The sequence below is a fragment of the Corythoichthys intestinalis genome, chromosome 8, assembly GCF_030265065.1.
Source record: "Corythoichthys intestinalis isolate RoL2023-P3 chromosome 8, ASM3026506v1, whole genome shotgun sequence".
Classification (NCBI taxonomy): Eukaryota; Metazoa; Chordata; class Actinopteri; order Syngnathiformes; family Syngnathidae; genus Corythoichthys; species Corythoichthys intestinalis.
In genome coordinates this window covers 44,391,256-44,409,138 of record NC_080402.1, presented here as the reverse complement: position 1 = coordinate 44,409,138, position 17,883 = coordinate 44,391,256, and the positions used below count along the sequence as shown (strand labels likewise).

The following is a 17,883-nucleotide window of genomic DNA, read 5'->3' as shown; positions in this document are numbered from 1 at the left end:
GAGCACATTTTCAGGTATATATTCCTACCCAAAAATGTTATTTGTTTTTCCTTAATTTGAATGTTACATGACTTTTTAGAGTTCAGCCAAGGACATGCTTATCAGCACTCGAGTCAAGTACAACACTTGGCTAGCAACACACCATCTAAAAAAAATTATCATACGAATGAGGCAACAAGGGACACATTAATGACCACAAGGTGGGAGTGTTGCACTTTTAAAAAATGCAGCACTCTGCAAGGAGCACCAGGGCACAACAGGAGGGTGCTGATCAATTCCCAGCATCACTCTCTCTCTCGCTCGCTCTTTTTCTCTCACATACACAGGCAATCAATCAATACGTGGACAGGAAGCAGAGCGAGGAGGCTGACTGCGGTGGATGGAAAGGAGGACGAGGACGAAAGGGAGGGAAAGGAAAAAGAGGACACACGCTTTTGTTTTTTTTTGTGTGTGTATGTCATCACTTTGACGTCACATCTCAGGTTGGAGGAGGAGGGATGCAAGAGAGAGATAGCAGAAGGGAGGAAGAGCTCCTCGCAGCATCTTGGAACCATCCTCACATGGCGATGACAGAATTTAACATCATTGGGGATACATGACGGAAAGCAATTGAGCGCTCCTTTTCTTTTTCTTTTTTTTAGCATGTCAACAGTTTAATTAAAAATCCACTGTGAGAGTGTGAAGATGAGTGTGCCCATGCTGAAAATCGGTGCTGTGCTGAGCACCATGGCCATGGTCACCAACTGGATGTCCCAGACACTACCATCGCTGGTGGGACTCAACGGGACGGCCGTCGGCGTCTCCCCTGATGGAACACATGAACGTATCGTCAGCGTACGTAGTACTCAGTATTATTACACACACTACAAGAATTTGTTATGTGATGTCAGATGAAGTTGTCACACAAGAGAGATTATCGGTAAGCATAAAAGAAAGTCCACAAGACATAGAAGATGACAGGTCAAAACCCTCTATTGAGACATTGCCTTTTTTTAAATTTAGAATTGGTTGTTTTGTGTCACCATCTAGAATTCATGACTTAAGTTTTCACCCGCAACTCCAGACTAAAAATTTTCTAAACGTACCTCAAAAAACTTGCATCTCTTCGTGTATATTAGTCTATCAATGTTTGTGTAGTTTGCGCCTGTCTCCATGACGGCACGGATGTCTCTATGTGTTATGTTTCTGTATGTTGTCATTTTGTTAAGGATCTGCTGCTGTGTGTCCAGAATGTGTGTTATGTTCATACTGTTATGTGTATTCAGGTTGTGTGTTTTAGTCTTTAGGTGTTATATATTTATATTCAGTTTTACATACAGTATGTTATGTTTGATCTGCTTAGTAATAGTAGTAACACAGACACCTACTGAGACACACATATTGGATGTAAAATTGTTGGAAATTACACTTATAACATCTTTGAATTACACCACAGTTTGTAGCTTTACAGCGACCATTAATGTGATGCGGGTGTTGGGGGCATCCACAGAAGTCATTGTAAAAAATACTCATCATTAAATGGCAACCTGATGATTCTTAACTAATTGCCTGTCAGTAGGCTGTCACTGACAACGACAGACGTTCCATTCATTTAAATTGAGAGAACTCATCTTTTAGAACCATTGACGGGAGATCCATTTGGATTGGACATCTCATGCTGTCAATGGCAGCCAGTGAGTTAATTAACGGTGTCGTTTATTTAATGGTTACCATTTAGATGCACACACACACACTTATTTGTGCTATAGGGGTGATATTTCCACTCCAGAAAGGCTCACTCACCCCTGGGACATCTGTCCATTTGTTACCGTAGCAACAACAAACCTTCGCAACCCTGGAGTTGATGTCAACACACGGACTTGCACACACAAATAGATGGAGATGTTAGATGCTGAGTGAGGCTCCGTGGAGACATTTGTCAGTTTGGCAGATACCTGTGTTGTGTTGCTGCGTTATTCCCTTTGGGATTGTTGACAGTAAACAGGAAAAAAAGCCAATCATCTCTCTTGCATGTTAATACGTACCATGGTAGACAGTGACCTTGTGGAAATGATGACTGCTTTTGTTTCCAGGCACAAGCTATCATTAATATTCTATCCTTAATTTATAAATGTGCTGTGATCTATTTGGAGTGTGTTTATTAGAAAAAGTGAGCAGATTCTACAAATAAAAGACATTTCTTTGAAAGCACTAGTTGGGCAACGAAAAGCTTGATGGCTCCGTTCCCGCCAAATCTCCTGATCTGAGGCGCGGGGGAGAGCTTCATTTAGCCAGAGTTTCCCGCTTCTCTGTGCCTGACTGCACAATTATGCAAAAAGCCCAGAGCGGCTTGATTTATGAAGCAATCAAATAGAAGATCCTGTTGAGTTTGTGCGTGTTTGTGTGTGTGTGTGTGTGTGTGTGCGTGTATGTAGGGTTTGTATCCTGGCTCCGAGGAGGCTTGGCAGGTATACAGCACCGCGTCGGACCCGGACGGGCTGTGTGTGTGTGCAGTGGTCGCTCCCGCCCGGAACCTTTGCAAAAGAGACCCCCGTAGTCACCAGCTTAGTCTACTGACTCTACAGGTAAGGGTTCGTGTGTTGGGGTGTATTTGTGTGAGAGCGAGCAAGACATATTGAATTTGTTTCTGTGTATATGCGAGAAAGAGTCTTGTGTGAGAGAGGTTATGTGTAAGTGAGAGACCGTGGGAGCGGGGGGATGTTTGTGTGTATAATATAATCGTGTGAGAGTAGATTTTTGTGTATATGAAAGGACGAATATATACAGGTCTTTTTATGTGTGAGAGGGTGTGAAAGAGCAAAATAGTGTATGCATGTGAGAGTGCTTGAGCAATGGTGTAAAGTGAGTGAGTGTGTGTGTATCTGTACTTGGGTGTGCTTATGTTTGTGCAAGACAAGATTGCGTGTGCTTGTATACTGTACGTATGTGTGAGAACAAGAGAGAGACAGTGAATGTCTGGGTTGCGTTTGTGTGTGTGAGAAGAGAGAGTTGTGAAAACAGGACATAGTAATTGCATGAATGTATGTGTGTGTTAGTAAATACTTGTCTGACAGTGTTTTGACCATGCTTGCGTGTGTGAGAGGGTATGTCTAAGATTTGGGAAAGAACGTGAGTCAGAATACGTGCATGTGCGTGTCCATTATTCACATTCCATAAAATTGACCCAAAAATCCAAAGACACAATGTATGAAAACAGCAGCAGGTGTGAAAACAAATAAGCCACATGAAAACACACACAAGTGTACTCTAACTCGTGCTGGGAAGGAAGGAAATCAGCGGGACATGCACACGCACACACAGCAGTGACTTAATTCTAACTCATAAAAAACAAAACAAATGGTAAAAAAAAGAGGGCTTGCATTTGCATTTTTAGGGTGTACTTTTCATACTGTTTGTGATGATGTGTGATTGTAAGAGCAAGCTTGAGTTTTTCTCTGAGGAGTGTGCACTCAATAATTTAGCGTAGCTGTCACAAGTGACACTTACTGTGCAGCCTTCACAGGATGTTCACATTCATTACAAGAGAACGTGCTTATACATACTGTGCACGCAGTCACACTATGCAAAATACACTGACAAGTACTGTTCTATGCGAGGCACGATATTATTTGGAAATACATTAAAGACAGTTTTAAAATTTGAGTTTTAAGCCAAAATGTCCGCTGGCCGAGTTGTGTCAGTCCTAATGCAAAGTCCAAACACTTTGCAAATAGAAAAAAAGCACGAACCCCAATGGCGTACCGCAAGCAACACGTCAATTCCGCTCATTTATATTCATGACATTAGCTACTGTTGCTAAGTAGGGACAAGTCACCGTTTGTCCCTAATAGGAAATGAATGGAAATCGTGTACGAAGGAGATGTTTACAGAGCTAAACCTACCAATTCTCTCCGAAAATGATGTGCCTGGTGCCAAATTCACTGGCAAAGATGTGGAAGAACATAAAAATGTTCAGTTAAAGAGATGGCTTGAGTGTCGAAGACTGAAAAAGACGAAAAAAAAGCGAGCCAACCTAAGCATAGCTTTAGCTTTTTTATCGACGCGACTGACAATGACATTCTCCTGTTTCAACAAGCTATCCTTTACCATCAGCCCTGTCTTTCTTATATATCCTCTGGTTGTCATACGTCTCTTACCATTCTTGGGGGTAATTTAGTTAGCTTTGTGTAGCGATCGCAAATGCTACTCAGTGACAGCCAACGAACACTTTTCATTTTTTCATTGATAACACATCTTAATTCTATTAGGCTCAAGCGTTTACGTCACAGCAGCACGGGACCATGCGAGACTTGCGACAACGCAGCCATTTTGGAAGCACGTCTGCATCACGGGACATTCAAACTTAACGGCAAATACAATTCAACTACGAGTGCCAAAGATGGAAAAAAGTAAGGAAAACTTGCCAGTTCGATACAGAGACAAACTTGTTACCAGGGCGAAGGACAGATATGTGAGCAATTTTAAGGATGTGAACAATGTTGACCCTTACGAGCAAGCCGAACGCAAATGGAATAAAGATGTCGACAAGCTTCCACCACTACGCGAAATGGACATCATGCTGTATTTAGTGTTTGGTGTAAATTACTACACTCATCAGCAATTCCGAAACTACAAATCACTACAAAGCTATGAACAGTTTTGCTGCGGATGGGTGCAGGACCTGCACATTATGACCACAGCAAACGGCAACACCATCTTTTTAGCAAAGATAGGCAATGTGTGTTTACATTAGTCTGTGACCACGGATGTACAATTTTTTTGTTGCAGAAAATGTAGCCTGTGTACAAATTCTTTGCCACTCTCTCACGTCAACATATTACAGCTTTTTCATTTAGCAACGACAGGAATTATGCCTTATGAAGACAATGCACATGTATGCATGCTAGTTGTTTAGCTGTAGCTATAGCTAACAACAGGCCGACTTAGGGCATAAAGTTACCGAAATTTGCGTAAACAAACGAAATTAACTTACCGGAGTGAAAATGCGTAGAGCAAACTCTGTGTGTAACTGGAGAATCAAACGTTATGCCCTTCCTTTTGATCGAGGCCACCCATGCCATTCTTCGACGTTTGGTAAGTTCAGATATGACCTTTCCCTCGCCTTTTCTCCAAGTAGGGATCCGGAAGAAACTCAATGGGGTTCCGTCGAGCTGTACATTCTCCTTTCTATTCGATCGGTTGTTGCAATTCTTTACCGCACAATAATTTCCAACCATTTTTAAAGAGCAACCTGTGTTGAAATGCCTCACTGTTTATGTTTCCCGGGGTTCTGACACCGAACTTCCCGCTTCCAAAATGGCGATAGCGGCGGAAACCTCGCGAGTGCCACGTCATACGCTCGAGCCGAATAATTTATTTACACTTCCCCCTTACTAAAGTTGTATTTTTATATATATATATATAACAGAAACGGTAACAGTGGCAGTCAGATACCATTGTAATTCTTTTCAGGTCATTCATTGTCAGACAGAAGCAGTACGGCGCAACATTACGCTAAAAAAATAAGTTAAAAATATAAAAATGGCTTACCTCTTTGTCCTCTGAAAGACCATGCCAACCCAACATAATGTTTACTGCATATGAAATGTGAATGGATTCACCGAGCTGGCGTTAAAGTCCGCTCAAGTTAATTCGGTCTTCACATTTTTTCCTCCCGAGTTTTTGGTTTACGGAAACGTATGAAGAAAACATCCTTCATGTGTCGTAATGTCTAGAGTCGTTTCTACAAGTTTCAAAAAAGCAATGTGTGGTCGGCATGTTCGTTTTTGAAAGATTACCGGAGAATAGTAGCACAAATTACGTTGTGTCTATGCGAGGGCGGGTCTATAATGTCCTACTTCGGCTTTACTTCCGCTTTACAATGCGACGTCACGGTCTAAAAATAGCCTGCGTGGGGGACGCCATTGCAAATGCTTTGCAAAAGAAAACAAGCACAAATGCAAATGAGCACGATACGACTCCCACTTGCGAAAGCATGACTGCAAGTTTACAAAATCACAAACCCCAATTGCCACAACATGAATTGCTCGCAACACAAATGCAAAAAAAAAAAAAAAAAAAAAAATGCACGAATGCAAACTGCCACAACATGATCCCCAACTCCTAAAGCGCGATTGCAAATTGGCAAAAGAACGAACCCCAATTGCTACAACACGAATGCAAATGGCTCACAACACCCAGAAGTAAAAAAACACTTTGTATATTGCTGCAGTGGAATGAAAAAGTATCTGAACCTTTTGGAATTTCTTACATTTCTGCATAAAATCACCATCTAATGTAATCTGATCTTTGTCAAAATCACACAGATGTAAAAACAGTGTCTGCTCTAACTAAACCCACCCATACATTTACAGGTATTCATATTTTAATGAGGATAGCATGCAAACAATGACAGAAAGGGAAGATAAAGTAAGTGAACCCTCTGCCTAAAGAGACTTAAAAAACAGTTGAAACCAATTTTTACCAAACATTTTAAGACGAGTGTGTGCCCAATCACTGATGAGTGGTTTAAAGCTACCCTGCCCACTATAAAACACACATCTGGTAAGAATTGTCTTGATGTGATGCATTGTCTGATGTGCATCGTGGCTTGGTCAAAAGAGCTTGTCTGAAGATCTGCGATCAAGAATTGTGGATTTGTATAAAGCTGGGAAAAGATACAAAACCATCTCTAAAAGTCTGGATGTTCATCAATCGACAGTCAGATAAGTTGTCTACAAATGGAGAGAGTTTGGCACTGTTGTTTCTTTCCCAAGGAGTGGCCGTCACCCAAGAGTTCAGCGCAGAATACTCAGAGATGTTTAAAAAAAAAAAAAACAATCCTAGAGTGTCTGCTAAAGACTTACAGAAATAATTGGCACAGTCCAGTACCTCTGTGCACACATAGACTATATGTAAAACTATGGCCAAGAATGGTGTTCATGGGAGGACTCCACAGAGGAAGTCACTGCTGTCTAAAAAAAACATTGTTGCTCATGTAATGTTCGCAAAAAGGTACTTGGCCATTCCACAGAAGTTTTGGCAAAATATTTTGTGGACTGGTGAAACCAAAGTTGAATTGTTTGGGAGTAACACACAATGTCATGTGTGGAGGAAAAATGGATAACCTCACCAACTTCAACACCTCATCCCCACTGTGAAGCATGGTGGAAGGAGCATCATGATTTGGGGCTGTTTTGCAGCCTCAGGATCTGAACAACTTGCAATCATTAATGGAAGAATTAATTTAAAAGTTTATCAGAATGTTTTGCAGGAAAACCTGAGACCGTCTGTCAGACAGTTGAAGCTTAAAAGAGGACGGGTGCTGCAACAAGACAATGATCCTAAACACAGAAGTAAATCAACTTCGGAATGGTTTCAGAAGAACAAAATACACGTTCCGTAGTGGCCAAGTCAATGTCAAGACTTGAACCCCATTGAGATGCTCAAATGATCAAATGATCAGCTCATCAGCAAGCTCGGCAGTTGCCTGATAACAATCCTGATAATTTGATTCAGGTGTGTTGGAGGAGGGAGTCATGGAAAATAAGCTGTATTGCGGCTCTCGAGGACCAGGGTTGACCACCCCTGCTTTAGGTCATGCCACAGCATCTCAATGGGGTTCAAGTCTTGACATTGACTTGGCCACTACAGAACGTGTATTTTGTTCTTCTGAAACCATTCCGAAGTTGATTTACTTCTGTGTTTAGGATCATTGTCTTGTTGCGGCACCCATCCTCTTTTAAGCTTCAACTGTCTGACACACAGTCTCAGGTTTTCCTGCAAAACATACTGATAAACTTTTGAATTCGTTCTTCCATTAATGATTGCAAGTTGTTCAAGCCCTGAGGCAGCAAAACAGCTCCAAATCATGATGCTCCTTCCACCATGCTTCACAGTGGGGATGAGGTGTTGAAGTTGGTGAGCTTATCCATTTTTCCTCCACACATGACGTTGTGTGTTGCTCCCAAACAATTCAACTGTGGTTTCACCAGTCCACAAAATATTTTGCCAAAACTTCTGTGGAATGACCAAGTATCTTTTTGCGCAATCCAGCTTGTTTGCATGTCTCCCTCCATCAACAGACCGGAATCAAATGATCAGCTCATCAGCAAGCTCGGCAGTTGCCTGATAACAATCCTGATAATTTGATTCAGGTGTGTCGGAGGAGGGAGACATGGAAAATAAGCTGGATTGCGGCTCTCGAGGAGCAGGGTTGGCCACCCCTGACCTAAAGACAGCATTAGTCCTGATCCATGTGCCAGACTGATCTGTAGCTACAGGAAGCATCTGGTTGAAGTCATTGCTGCCGGTGGGGTGTGGGGGCACAAAGTATTAAATGTGATGGTTCAATTACTTATTCCCCCTTCTGTCATTGTTTACATACTATCCTCATTAAATATGAAAACCTGTAAATGTTTGGGTGGCTTTAGTTACCTGTATATCTGTCAGTGAAAGGGGTGAAGATACTTATGATGTCAGTGCAAGCGGACAGTCCGACAGTGTATGAAAACATGTCTCAAGAAGCAACCTTGTACACAGCCTCACTGCCTCACTGCTTTCCACAAAACTAATTAAAGCTTGAAGCAGTTCGCCATGTTGTTATTTGACCAGGACGAAAGTGTGCTGCCACCTACATATTGCGATTTAGAATGCATACTACATTGTCCAATTGGAGGTTTCATACACCTTTACGCTTCCATGTCCCCGCAGTTTTCCCTACACATAATCGTCTTGTAAACGCGGGATTAAAATAACGGCAAAACGGCACTTTTACGTTAGTGCGTAAGATCGTTGTCGTGTAAAAGTGGCCTCAGTTTCATCAATGAGACGTCGCAACAATAACAACATGACTTCGTTATACCATTGGAGGTAACAATGTTTTTCCCCACTAGAGGGCACTCGTGCTGTTTGGACGGGTGATGTTTCATAGTGTTGTTCTGGTCTGATTTCAATGATTTTTGTGTCATCTTTTTGGTCTAATATGGTCATGTAATAGGTTATAATACAGTATAATAATAGCAGGTTGAAATGATGAAATTGTGCTGAGAAAAAAATATATACCATCATTTAAAAAATCTGACATTGGAAGCAGTCGCTCACAATGATACTCATTACTTGAGTATCCTTTTCAGCAAATACTTTTTTACTTGTACTTGAGTAAATTTTTGGATGACTACTTTTAAATGAATAATATTATTTAGAAGTAACGCTACTTTTACTTTAGTCAAATCTTTGGCTATTCTACCCACCTCTGCATGTAATACCCTAACCCTGCGGGTTCAGGTACAGAACGTGAGTCAGACCATGGATGGGGTACACCTTCGGACCTCCAGGGACCTGCGACACTTCCGCGAGTCAGAACCACTCCTGCGAGGTGTGGATGGACGTCTGCACTCCTATGCCAGCAGTCCCCGCGCTCTGACATCCAAGAGTCTACAGGTACACACAAACACACACAAGCACGCACACAAGCTCCAACATGAACAAATTGATTTCACGCAGTGGGGAAAGAGGAGGGGGAGGACATAAAGCAGCATGTGGATCCTGTCGCTTTGCTGACACCTGCATCACTGCACTAAGTAGAAGATTGAGAGCTCTGCATGGTAGAGAGAAAAACAACAAGAATCTGATGAAGAGCAATGTGAAATTGTATTATTAATGTTGGCATATGAAACCAAAGCAAGGTTAGCACTTTTAGTGTTGACACTCAGCTTTTATTCCTCCTGTAAAACCCAATCAGTTAGCTAATTGAAGGGCCTAATTTGTCTCTTATGATTTAGGAAAATTGGTGCATTAGATTAGTTAACAATTTTTACCCGTCTACAATATTTAAGGTTCATAATGGTAGTTCATTGAAAATTCTAAAGTGGTTTGAGATGTTACATAAAATTTTACCAAAAGTTAGTTGAGTGATTTACCACTCCAAGGAAATACGATTAGTCAACCTGAATTATGTAAAATGTTCATGCAAAATTTATTACATTAGTTTCCTTAAAGATTCTAAATAGTGTAAGATGCACAAAATATATGTTAGGTTAGTTGAAGACCAATTTGTTGAGTTTTCTTACCATGAAAATACATATGTACTATATATTAGTTTACCATGAAAATACATATGTACTATATATTAAATTAAACGGCAAGCCGAGGCAGATTTATCTGTATAGCACAATTCAACACATGGTAATTCAAAGTGCTTTACATCAAATAAAAATCAAACAACACAAATAAAATGATAGATAAAAAAAAAACAAAAAAACACTTCAAATCATCAAGACAATTACAAGAAAAACAATTCAAGCAAGAAATTAAAATAAAACCAAAACAAAAAAAGAATGAAGTCATATAACTAAATTTGACGTACATTGATCCCTTGTTTTCGTGGTTAACCCTTTAAGGTCTGGGCCTATTTTGTCTGATTTTGCATGCCTTTGAAGTTGCCTTTATATTTCAAAGAAAGAATTGTTTACGATGGCCTGGTTTGGTCCCTTTTTTTGTGACACCTTGAACTTCATGTCCAAACTTTTGTTTCCTTCACTGACCAATTATAAATTATCATTTTGGGCCCAAAAACACCAAAAATTCCAAAATCGTTTTGTCAAAATTTTTAATATTGTTGTCCAATTGACAACCAAACATGCGTAACGAACCGTTTTGAAACTTTGTAATATTTATTCAACATGTTAGGATGAACATTCAACCAAAAAATTTTTGAATAAATAGTCTTATATTTGACAATTCAACATAAACAACAGGTATAGCCATAGGCGTTTTTTGCCTTTATGCATGCTCTAGTCAAAACAGGTTATATACAGCAGACCAAACAGTGAAGAACAGTGAAAAAATATATACCATCTAACACAAAAAGTATTTAGAGGCCATCTCTTTATGAGTTTAGGTATTGCGGCCCATCACCTGATGAAAACTATGTACACACAATCAAGCTTCTTGAACACACATTTATATACACAAATTGAGAAGACTGATTGTGGGGAAAATATATATATATATAACATTGGGGGGGGGGGGGCATTTTCAAAAATATTTACAATAAACAAGTTAAATTTTTTTCAGGCATGCCACTCCGAAAAGCAGTTTCGTCCTGGAATTAGACACAGGGCTACATCACACAGCTCACACTTCCATGGGGTGTCGGTCCTCTTTCCATCCTTCCACCCTTCCATTTTCATTTCACTTTACTGTCATTGTCACTATAAATGTACATGAAAAAAGTCAGTATTTGTGAAAATAATAAAGTATAAAATAAAAATATATACAGCAATAAATAATAATGGAAATCTATATGTATGACAATAGAAAGAATACCATAGCTGAATATGTGCTACATCCCTAATCTTCATATAGAAAGAAGAACACCACAAATTATAAATTCCTGCCTGGGATACCCACAGTGCACGTACGGCTTTGATCTGATATGCACATTTTATTATTATATACACAAACACACACTTATATTGCATCAAAATTAACTTTGTCTTGCAATATCAAAAGAAACTTTCAAAAGAAACGTTTTCAGCATAAAAAAAAAAAAAGAGTGAGTTGGCTTACCTCTGCTCGTCGATGGCGTCACCCACGTGTTCAAATCCATCACTATCTTCACTCGAGGACTCTTCCGAAGAAGACGATGATGACGAATTTGGACCATCCTCTTCCTCAAATTGATCAAAAAGCACAATTGCTTGCGCAAAATTTAGTTTTCCGTTCATTGTCAAAGTCACACAAAGTCGCTGCTCGATCCAAACGGCCATCGCTCGCCACCTCGCTGCTTCAGAACACTCCTCCCTCTCGTTCGGTAGAACCTCGCACGGCAGTTATATTTATAAAAAAAACGCATTTTGTGCTTCCACTGTGACTTCGAAAGGGTTCGTTTGATTTGTGTTTTTTTCATGGAGCTTCCGTTTTGAAAAAAGGACAAGAAATGATGGAAATATAGACATAAACAAATGATCCATGCAGCGTTTTAATGTTTTTTTGAGAGGACAATAAAACTATAAAACTTAAATGACAATATTTCACGTTCTAGTTGGTCGATTGACTTCAAATAATAACGAGAGTAAACCGCAACTTCCGCACTTTAAAACGAGACCAACCAACGGCATGTGGGTGACGTAATTAAAACGTGAGGGCGCTTCAAAGACGACGTGCGCTGAGGACGCGCCGGCACGTCCTTCGACTCTCAAGGGTTAATGGGGACCAGAACCCACCGCGATAAGTGAAAAACCGCGTTGTGCCCTCTCCAGAACAAAAAAAAAAAAAATAGTGTACAATGTATTTATTCAAAATTAGCACTGGAAAGAGATACATATAAGACTTGTTTTTCCCCTTTTTTCCCCAAAATCTTTATGTATATATATACTTTAATAAATTGTTTTTAAGCACTCCAAATGTAATAATTATGAGAATTTTAAACATGCTATTGTCCCACCAAATTATTGCTAAACAAGAATAAAGTAGAAAAATTCCTGTCTTTATTAAATGCTTCATTGAGTGAGTCCACTCAAATCCGCTCAAGCTGCTCACTTACACAAAATTGAGTTGCCACAGCAACTGTTTGACAAATTAAATGATGACTGTTGCATGCGGCGCTTTGAAGCTTCGGCCTCCAAGCATCTGTTGCAACATCAGACCTTAACGTCAATCATCGTTACCTTAAATAAGCAACTCCAATGCACTGCCTGACCAAGAAAGAGCAGCAGGAGGGAGAGTGATACTACGTGATCAGCTCACGACGGCTCGTCTGTATTTTTTTATTTTTTTTATTTTATTTTTTATTTTTTTATGAAAAAAAAGTCTGCGATGGACTGATGGTGCGAAGTTTGAAGCACGAAGTAGCGAGGGATCACTGTATATGGACAGTTATGAATACGGTGTGGAGCTTCAGGTAACTTGTTCCAGTGGTGAGGAGCATAGTAACTGAATGCTGCCCCACCCTGCTTGACTGTTGTTCTTGGAACACACAGCAGACCGGTTCCAGATGACAGTTCTAGATGCCTCATCGGGGTCAAACAAACCAAGCATGTATTTTGGTCCAAGGCCATAAAGTTTTTGTAGACCAATATTAGTATTTCATAGTCCATCCAGTGTAACATTGTAATGGTCAACAATGTTTATCTAGAGTTTGTTGTGTTATGTTCATTTGAAGACTAAATTGTTTATGATGCTCGATAATAATATGTACATTAGATTAGGTAAAACTAAATTCCTAGATTTTTTTTTTTGAAGGAAAATTAAAAATACATATCATCTCTGTCTAAAGAAAAACACTTGAGTCCAAATGTTGATCCTTTTATTTATGTTTTTTTTTTTTTTTAATCAAATCAAAACTCTAAATATTGTTTGACATAATTTAGATAAAAAGGAAAGAAGACTTTGCATATTTTCCACAAATACACTGCAAAAATACGCCTCCTTAAAAACGAGTTCAATTCCATTATTTTCAGTGTAAATCTAAGTACGGTAAGTGAAATTGTCTGCCACAGCGCCAAGCAAATTTTACTCACTTTAAATTTCTTAAAATAAGAAAAATAGCTAGCTGGAAATAAGCTTAACAAAATTATTTTAAGCAATAAATTTGTCTATTTAATCCAAAAAAAAGCTTGTTTGTCAGAATGTTCTTAATTCAAGAATAGATATTGTTCAAAACATTATTTGAATTTTTTTTTTTCTTGATTTAGGTGAAAAATTACAAAAAAACGTTTAGATGTATGTGGTTAGAAGAACAAAAAGAAATATTAAAGTAAGCCGCATACTCCGATGCATTAATCTGTTAACTAGTCTTTAACACTTAAAACAAGATGGAGAAAATTATTCAACTAGATTTAAGAAAAATAATCTGATAAGACGATATAAATTTGCTGTGTATTTATGAAAAACTGTACTTTATAATAGTTGGAATTAGATTTTTTTTTTTTTTTTAAAAAGAAAAACTTTTTTGTGGACATCAATGACCTTTTACAAACTTTGTTGTTGTTGTTGTTGTTGTTGTTGTTGTTTTAAGATTTTTTATTACCATTACCCTCAAAATTATGATGTATTCCTCGTATACAGTGGGGCAAATAAGTATTTAGTCAACCACTAATTGTGCAAGTTCTCCCACTTGAAAATACTGTATTAGAGAGGCCTGTAATTGTCAACATGAGTAAACCTCAACCATGAGAGACAGAATATGAAAAAAAAAAAAAAAAAAAAAAAGAAAATCACATTGTTTGATTTTTAAAGAATTTATTTGCAAATCATGGTAGAAAATAAGTATTTGGTCGATACCAAAAGTTCATTTCAATACTTTGTTATGTACCCTTTGTTGGCAATAACGGAGGCCAAACATTTTCTATAACTCTTCACAAGCTTTTCACACACTGTTGCTGGTATTTTGGCCCATTCCTCCATGCAGATCTCCTCTAGAGCAGTGATGTTTTGGGGCTGTCGTCTGACAACACGGACTTTCAACTCCTTCCACAGATTTTCTGTGGGGTTGAGATCTGGCGACTGGATAGGCCACTCCAGGATCTTGAAATGCTTCTTACGAAGCCACGCCTTTGTTTCCCTGGCTGTGTGTTTGGGATCATTGTCATGCTGAAAGACCCAGCCACGTCTCATCTTCAATGCCCTTGCTGATGGAAGGAGGTTTTCACTCAAAATCTCTCGATACATGGCCCCATTCATTCTTTCCTTTACACAGATCAGTCATCCTGGTCCCTTTGCAGAAAAACAGCCCAAAGCATGATGTTTTCACCCCCATGCTTCACAGTGGGTATGGTGTTCTTCGGATGCAATTCAGTATTCTTTCTCCTCCAAACACGAGAACCTGTGTTTCTACCAAAAGTTCTATTTTGGTTTTATCTGACCATAACACATTCTCCCAGTCCTCTTCTGGATCATCCAAATGCTCTCTAGCGAATCGCAGACGGGCCTGGACGTGTACTGGCTTCAGCAGGGGGACACGTCTGGCAGTGCAGGATTTGAGTCCATGGCGGCGCATTGTGTTACTGATAGTAGCCTTTGTTACTGTGGTCCCAGTGCTCTGTAGTTCATTCACTAGGTCCCCCCATGTGGTTCTGGGATTTTTGCTCACCCTTTTTGTTATCATTTTGACGCCACGGAGATTATCAGTGGTCTTGTATGTCTTCCATTTTCTAATAATTGCTCCCACAGTTGATTTCTTTACACCAAGCGTTTTACCTATTGCAGATTCAGTCTTCCCAGCCTGGTTCAGGTCTACAATTTTGTCTCTGGTGTCCTTCGACAGTTCTTTGGTCTTGGCCATAGTGGAGTTTGGAGTGTGACTGACTGAGTTTGTGGACAGGTGTATTTTATACCGATAATGAGTTAAAACAGGTGCCATTAATACAGGTAACGAATGGAGCCTCGTTAGACCTCGTTAGAAGAAGTTAGACCTCTTTGACAGCCAGAAATCTTGCTTGTTTGTAGGTGACCAAATACTTATTTTCCACTCTAATTTGGAAATAAATACTTTAAAAATCAAACAATGTGATTTTCTGTTTTTTCCCCCACATTGTCTCTCATGGTTGAGGTTTTCCCATGTTGACAATTACAGGCCTCTCTAATCTTTTCAAGTAGGAGAACTTGCACAATTGGTGGTTGACTAAATATTTATTTGCCCCACTGTACATGTTTTTGTAGATCATTAAAGAGAACACAGTAAAATGCGATCACATCTAAGTTCACTTTAAACCATGCAGAAAGAAAACTGTTCTGGGCTTTGCCTTGGCACAATTTGACACTCTGATCAGTAAAGCAATATGGACTTGAAAGTGATCTACGTCATGACGCGAATCGCTTGCACTCACCATAAATATCCCGACATGGTCAAATATGCAGGACTATTGTATGCAATGCCTTCTGTGAGCTTCATTTGGCGTTCATTTGCGGCATAGACCAACTCATCAGTTTCACAGCTACATTTTTCGGATGGTTCCCTGCTTAGATGTGTGCCTGCAGAGTTTAAAGCGCTTCATGTTTTTTAGGACACGCGGCATCATCTCAGTAAAAAGGAAAAAAAGCAGAGAGCCAACTATAGAAGCATTCCCTATGCTTTACTTTCTCAAGTCAACATTAATAATACAATTTCACATTCATCTTCATCTCACTCTTGTTTTTTCCATCGAATACAGAGATTTATATCTACTGTTTGGTGCAGCTGGAGCTATTTCCAACTGCTTTGCTTGATCACATTACCTCCAAGTCTTTAACAAACCTACTGTGTGTATTTGTGAACAAATCAAACACTTTGCTTTGTTATCAAGCAAACTACAACATGTCAGGCATATAAAGTATCAAATTTTTTTACCAATCTGACATAATTGTTTTTAAAAAAAAAAAAAAAGAAAGAAAGAAAAAAAAACAAAAAAAACACATAACCAAACATGGATTTCTCCATGTCTCGAATTTGTCTTTGATATAAAAAAAAAATTTTTAAAAACACATTCTGTGTTAGGTACCTAGGAAACTAAGTCATTACCAATGATTGGGAAAAAAAACATTCAGTTCTCATTTCCTAAGTAATGCAATGAAACAACTATAATTTGACATTGTAATTGAGAAGTAACATCTGGACTTGTTGGCTGAGATGAGTAAGAAAAGAAAAAAAAATCAAAGAAAAAGAATCAATATTCAGTGTAGAGAGCGTGAGCCCTGACATCTTGTCAAATTTCTTAAGCAGCATATTCTTGGACTTAAAGAGGGAGTGTGGAATGATATATCAAAAAACAAAAAAACAAACGTGACTTGATTTTACTTGCTAATACTTCCTCATCTTCATTTGACTGTGCCTACGGCCAACCTCTTCTAATTCCTTCCTTTCATCCGGAACCCCTGCTGAGAGGAACCCCATGTGATACCAGCTCCAACTCCCACCACACTCCTCCCACAATGTTGCCAAAAATAGAACGTAGTTATTGATTATTTAAGTTGTTGAATATAAATACAGCATGCGCCAGCTGCTTCGTCTTCTTAGGCTGTTAACTTCAGTCTTAACCTAACGGACATGTATTCTCCTATCTTTGTTTTGGTGGAATCTAACGTACGTGCTTTTATAAATATTCAAGAAAATTTCGAGTCTTAATCCTAATATATTTCTTTTAACCCTTTCAGGGACAGTTGTCACTACAGTGGACATGTTTTCAAAAGTTATCATGTGCTTAACTTATTCACTGCCAGCCTAGGTCACAGATGTGTTGTGGTAGATACTAGTAAAAGAGCAAAATTGATATTAAAAACTCAAACTACTGATGGCAATGCAGTAAAATGGATTGGAAGTCTATTGCTGTCAATGACAGCCATTGAGTTAAATTATGTGAGAACACAAGAGATTAATCAAATGAAACAATAAAGAAATACATAAATAAAATTCCAAGAGCAAAAATACACACAGGCCACACTCATTTGAAGTTATGGTTTTATTCGATTTTTTTCCCTTTTACTTCATTACAAATTGTGTTGTTTGTTTGTTTGTTTGTTTTTTGTTTGTTTGTTTGTTTAGAGGGACCTTTAAAAATATTTTCATTTGATTACTCATTACTTTTTTAAATTTGCGTGCTTTTTTTTCATTCTTTGAAAAATTATTACTCTTTATTTAAACCCTCCTTATAATCGACCCTTCAATTTCGGTTTCTATTGCCCACCACAAAATATGTGTGGTCAACACAAATACCATGATTTGAATGTCAACTAGGCATGTGCCGGTATGAGATTCTGATAGTATGATAACCTAAAGCCAAAATGTCACGGTTTCATGGTATCACGGTATTGCAATTACAGCTCTAAAATGTGTTATTTTGAGATATCTGGGGGGGGGGGGGGGGGGGGGGACTTTTTTCCATTGAACAGAGTTTTATTTTTCAAAACATATTAGCAAATTGGAAC

At 38.9% G+C, this 17,883-nt stretch overlaps 1 protein-coding gene across 1 annotated transcript in view; it reads left to right on the top strand.

The window, feature by feature from the left end:
- Positions 1-338: 338 nt before the first annotated feature.
- The window catches only part of LOC130920722 (noelin-2-like), a 44,374-nt gene continuing 26,829 nt past the window's right edge, over positions 339-17,883 (top strand). The window contains exons 1-3 of the mRNA XM_057844117.1: positions 339-834; positions 2,415-2,564; positions 9,265-9,420. Of these exons, the coding sequence (XP_057700100.1) occupies positions 685-834; positions 2,415-2,564; positions 9,265-9,420 (456 nt within the window). The 5' untranslated portion in view covers positions 339-684. The remainder of the gene's footprint in view (positions 835-2,414; positions 2,565-9,264; positions 9,421-17,883) is intronic.